The 5,665-nt window shown below is 34.7% G+C and overlaps 1 protein-coding gene and 1 long non-coding RNA gene across 3 annotated transcripts; one reads left to right on the plus strand and one right to left on the minus strand.

The window, feature by feature from the left end:
- The first annotated feature begins 553 nt into the window (after window positions 1-553).
- LOC307153842 lies at window positions 554-2,306 on the plus strand. Its single transcript, XR_013820214.1, has 3 exons — window positions 554-718; window positions 1,277-1,448; window positions 1,680-2,306. It is a non-coding gene; the product is annotated as an uncharacterized lncRNA (long non-coding RNA).
- Window positions 2,307-2,379: 73 nt separating this feature from the next.
- On the minus strand, window positions 2,380-4,598 carry LOC307153851 (uncharacterized protein). 2 transcript variants are annotated; one of them, XM_079863600.1, is made up of 5 exons: window positions 4,455-4,595; window positions 3,259-3,367; window positions 3,055-3,174; window positions 2,888-2,966; window positions 2,380-2,796 (listed from the first exon to the last, which is right to left on the minus strand). In XM_079863600.1, the coding sequence occupies exons 1-5, from the start codon at window positions 4,550-4,552 to the stop codon at window positions 2,705-2,707; spliced, it is 498 nt and encodes a 165-aa protein (XP_079719726.1). In that variant the 5' UTR covers window positions 4,553-4,595; the 3' UTR covers window positions 2,380-2,704. The 2 variants fall into 2 exon arrangements, with proteins under 2 accessions (XP_079719726.1, XP_079719727.1); XM_079863601.1 differs by having other exon boundaries at window positions 2,599-2,796; window positions 3,055-3,168; window positions 4,455-4,598.
- Window positions 4,599-5,665: the final 1,067 nt, after the last annotated feature.

The raw sequence follows: 5,665 nt of genomic DNA on the forward strand, positions 1-5,665 counted from the left end.
ATTCAGACTGAATCACAAAACATTCTGGCTAATGTTCTTGCAAGGTTTTCTCAATGGAAAATTCTCTCATGATTTACTCACCCTCAAGTTGGTCTAACTTGTGTGCATTTCTTTGTTATGCGGAGCATAAAGGAAGACATTTTGAAGAATGTTTGTAACCAGTGGGGCACCATTGACATATTATTTAGTAAATGATGACAAGTGTGAACTATCCCTTTAAGTAATGTAAACAGAATGTTTGTTCAAAGTTTTCTGGTCTTTATTAATATTCTCAAAATGTTCTTATATGAAATGTTTTAGTTGGACGTTCATCTAACATTTTTAAATGTTACTACTAGCCTACTTGTTTCAGAATAACAATGTAACGTTCCCCATAAATTTAGCAAAATGATAAAATGGTATTTTACCTTATTATTGCATGACCAGGAAGGGGGGAAAAAACGTTTGTAAAACGTTTAAAACACCGTGAACGACCAGAGATCATTTAACGTTTTCATAATTTAATGGGAACATAAAGCGACTTATTTTGTTGGCTCAGAAAATATTCATGCGCGCGATTTGATTACGTAATTATTGTCAGGGAAAATCTAACATGTAGCCTTAGCGTGGTATTTAATCAGTAAAATAACTTATCTACTGAAACCCACATTTTTTTTAATCTAGCGACACCATTGACACACTCTGTAAATAAGTAAACAACCTGACAGCAGACAAAAAGGTGAGTATGTCAAGGTGTATTTAAGGAGACGACCTGTTTGTCCTTGAGAACCTGCACCACTCAACGTGATTTATTGTGCGATATTGTTGTGCTTTTCAATATTGTTCAAAAGCAAGGCACTGATTACATCTTTCAGAGTTCCTCTGTGGTCTCCTGTCAGCCCTTCGCTCACCACCCCTGCGGGCTAAGGTCTCTTTAATTGGTTTTGAAAGGATTGTGCACCCTTTTATCAATAATACACTTCGTAATGTTAAGGGCTGGACTGGTTAAATCCAACTAACTCTTTTGAGAGAGATTTAAAAGGCTCCCGTGTGGAAATTACAGTATGAGAAACAGACAGCAAGCAAAGAAAAGAAAACATTCATTAGCTAAATAACCTTGAGCTAGCTTCATTGAAACGTTAATTTGAGCAAAATTCGCTATTTTCCTTAATTTTATATAACTTATTTACAGGCATAGCTTTGTCTACTCCTCCTGGCACAGATCAACAGATTCTGCAGTTTTATAAAAGGCTTGAGTGGGTTCCAGTATGACATTATTTAATACTGTGTCTCTCAGTCTACAGTAATGGCTCAGTAAATGTGAAAAATCTCTGCAATATTCTGGGCTGTAATGGAGTACCTTTCTTCTTTCTGCTACTTAAACTTCTCACACCTGAGACGGACCATTTCAGTTCTTCACTCAAGAGAGTGTCCAATCTCGTATATGAACTCTCATCACTGCCTCACTGGTAAGAGTTTAACCTAGTATTTTATTGGTCACCCCCAATACTGAATTTCTGAGTTACATGTTTGACCTGAGTGTGTATGTGGGATGTCACAACATTTTTATTTATGATAAAAAGCAATAACCAAAAATTATAGAAAATAAAAATAGACTGTTTTTTAAAAAGGGAAATGTAAAATATTAAATGGAAACACATATATATATATTCTAATCAAATCTAATCAAAACATTGCAGAACCTGAACTCCAGCAAACAGTTCCCACTACTGGTGACAGAACGCTATTGCAGCAGAGTGAGAGTGACGCCATCATTCAGAAGGACTCTGGTGATGAGTGACATCCATGATGGATGGCTGCACCCACCGTAGCATATTGCTGCCCTTAGAGAGAACAATGTCTGTGCAGAACACTGAGCCTAACACCATTGAGAACTGCTATATTTGTCTCCGAACATTGTGCAAAGGACAGCATATGAAATGTCACCCTCATCCGTACTGAATGAGAAACATACAGAAGAGGAGCACAAAACTCAAGCAAAACCGTCTGTTGGAGAGTCATACAATAGCAACAACATTAGAAATATAACTCTGATTCATGAGCTATTAAGTTCTGTGCTGTAAATACATAATGAAAGCAAGACAACTAAAAGACCCTAAGAAATGCCAGATGGGTGTAGTTTCCTTTTCTGTATTTCCTAATGAAACAAGAAGTTGGAATGTGATATTAAAGCTTTTGCTATTGTTAGAAGATGAGACATTCTCCTTCTACAGAAATAAAAAATACAGTGAAAACGGTGAAATTTTATTACAATTTAAAATTATTATGTTCTATTTTAATATATTTTACTCAATTCACCATTTGAACGGTGCACCCCTGCCAATAAGCCATCAATAGTCTTAGTCCGTATTCCCAGGAAGAGACATAAATATATATGTTGGTTAAAAGGTTAAAAGTTTATTTACAAAAAAAAAAAAAAAAAAAGATTACAGATGGCCTCAAATCTAATAATCATGAATACACTCTTAGAAGAAGCATTCTATAAAGAAGCTTAAAGGGTTCTGTCAGTGCTTCATATGTAGAATCTTTAGGGCTTCCCATAATGGGATCATTTTATGGATTTAGGTTTAATTAAGTTTTAATTTCTCCTTTCGCGGAACCTTTTTGGCATAGAGGGTTCTTTAAGAAACCATTGAACCTTTTTTCTTAGAGTGTAAAATCCACTAAATTCCAATTTCGATATAAAGAGTATGAATGTTCAGTGTTAGTAGACGGTGCAGTTAGCAGATGACCGTTGAGTGCACAGGAAGTCACTGGTGATCTCTTTATATCCTGGAGCTTCAGTAAGACCGCTGCCTGCACACAGACAATAAACCTCAGAAGCTGGATTTGTCTTTACATTTATGTTTAATTAATCAAATGCAGCCTATATTGTATTTTGACCTACCTTCCATTAAGTTGTAGAGGTTACAATAGTTGGTGCCGTGATCTGTGACAGCATACCAGGTCTCTGACACTGACATGGCCTGGAGAACAAGTTAAAACTGGTTATTTGATTGGCCAAACATGATACTTCTACATAAAATAAGTCAAATATATTTCCATAACACTTACAGACACGTGGCAATGTGTAAAAAATCCATAGGAGACGAGTCTGAAGTTGATGTCATCAACGTATTTTTTTACTGGCGTTGTGTGTTTGGCTGATATGAAGTGCACAGATGCAGACTGCAACTTCAAAAGAGAAAAGGAGCGAAATATTCATTCAAGTTATACAGAGAAATATATACACACATCTTCTTGCATCAAAACACACACCTTGTAGAGACACTTCTCTCCTCCCATGGCACAGGTCGAGACTGTCCTCCATTTTTTTATCTGTGTGACCAGAGCTTCATACACACTCTTGCAAGGGACACTGAAATACCTGGGAAAAGCCAAACACAAGTTCTGAATCAATTGCATCACTCTTAACCCCACACAAATGCTGCCACCTAGTGGAAAACGAAGCTATTGCACTGCCCACTAAAATTAAAGTCCCCCTCCTGTATTCATTTCATCATTTAAAACTCACCTTTATTCACCAAAATGACATATTTAAAGTTTTTTTTCCTTGAAAAAAATCGTCATGCTTTAAAATAGCTTGAATGTAACTCTACACCCTTGCCTTGCCTCATTTAATATACACGGTTCTATGAATATGCAAAATAGCCCCGCCTCCACTCACTCACACCAGCTCAGAGATCCACTCGTTGATGATCATACGTTGACCTGATTGGTTACAAGGTAGTTTGTGACGTGAGAAACACCAGCGATTTCGCGGTTTTGAGACTGTCTTTGGTTCACTGCAGTTTTAAGGAGAAAATACTCAGCAATGGTGTTGACTTATGAATCTGCAGATGGTTTGTCTTAAAGCACATTCAAACCACCACATAGACATTAAACAACATTAAAAACTTGATTTTCACCACAGGGGGACTTTAATTATATAGTAGCCCTCTTGAACATTGAACACTAAAATTGCTTTACTTCCCAACTCCAGACCACATCTGATTTGAAAAGCTGTTTTCTAATTGAATAATTTAAATATCATTCATAATAAGAATAATTAGACATTAAATACATTAAACAATGTATAAACATTAAACAATGTATAAAAATAACCAAATTTAAAAATGTAGAACAGATAAAAAAATAGACTGATTAAATTGTACTTCTTTTAATCATGTTAATATAAAGTAAAACTTGATCAATAAGCAGCTGAAAACAAGCAAAACTGTTAAAATTCTTAAAAATGACAATTTTTTTTATCTAATCAAAACCTTATAATTGTTAAACATTACATAATTATAATATAAACAAATACATTTACCTGCATTATTTCAGTTTCTTTTCAACTACTGTATATAACTGTTTACATTCTTCTGTTAGCAAATCTAATGCTAAAGATTTTGTATTCTTTATTCCATTTTTTTTTTTTTTTTTTTTCATAAAATGATGATATGATACTTTACCACTCGACTTTGCATTGTGCATGTAGAGGTCCTGCGGAGCAGAATTCAGATGATCCAAATGTCACAATACAAATAAAGAGCAAGTTAGAGAAACGCATGGTTATTCTGCAGTCTCCAGCTGCAACTTGTTCAGTCAATGCTGAACGTTTCGAGAGGTCTTTACAGGGCACAAACAGAATCATAGGATGGTCATGAGTGAGGCTGTGGGGGGAAATTGACTAATTTAATTAGAACATCAACTGAGCTCTCAAAAAAGAAACAGGCCTACAGGGTGTGTGAACGTTGAGCTCAAAAGTCTCTATCTGAGAGAAGTGAGAACGATTACATTTTTAAAATGAGTTTGCAGACATAGAATTAAAGTCGCTCTATCCCTGATGTCCGTTTCCCTTGACGATAAAAAAAAAAAAATCATATTCTTAATAGACTTTAAACCTATTTAAATGGAGGATCAGAAACTGGAACAAACATTAGGGATTCGGGGAAAAAAACTGTAGGACAGTTTGGACAAAATCAGGAAGAAACTCGTAAAGTTCATCCAAATAGAACAATTCTGTCATCATTTCTTTACCCTCATGTTGTTCTAAACATTACTTTCTTTCTTCCTTGGAACACACACACACACGCACACACACACACTTCCATAGACTTAATGATATTTATATTGTACAAACTGTTTATTCTATCCCCTTACTACGGTGATACATTGCTGCCACATACATTTTATCTTTTTCTCGTAATAACGAGATGTTATGTCGTTAAAACGACATATTTTCTTGGCTTTATAAGGACATGTGTAGTCATGTACATGTGTAGTCATGTACAAAATATGCCTTTATCCAAATGAAATTGATAACCTATCACGCCTTTATCACACTTCTAAGTTCAAAAAGCTTAAGCAAATAGTAGCAGCCCCCAATCAGGCAAAATTAATCAATGAGCCCCTTTTTTTAAAATATATGTTATATAGGCCTATACGTTTTTTTATATATAATATATTATAAGATTTATTTTTGTTATTAGGCTATATCTTCATTACCTAGAGATATAATTAATCAAAAAGTAGTCAAAACACATCTAACAGAACATAGCCTAAGTTGTTTATTTTTTACAACATTGTGTTCTTATTTTGTTTAATTAACTAAATGTCAATCTTCGTCTTTATAAAAGAAGATACAATACAATACAAAAATCTTCAAGATACAGTCTACAAT

The sequence above is a fragment of the Squalius cephalus genome (assembly GCF_949319135.1).
Source record: "Squalius cephalus genome assembly, chromosome: 25".
NCBI classification, from domain to species: Eukaryota; Metazoa; Chordata; class Actinopteri; order Cypriniformes; family Leuciscidae; genus Squalius; species Squalius cephalus.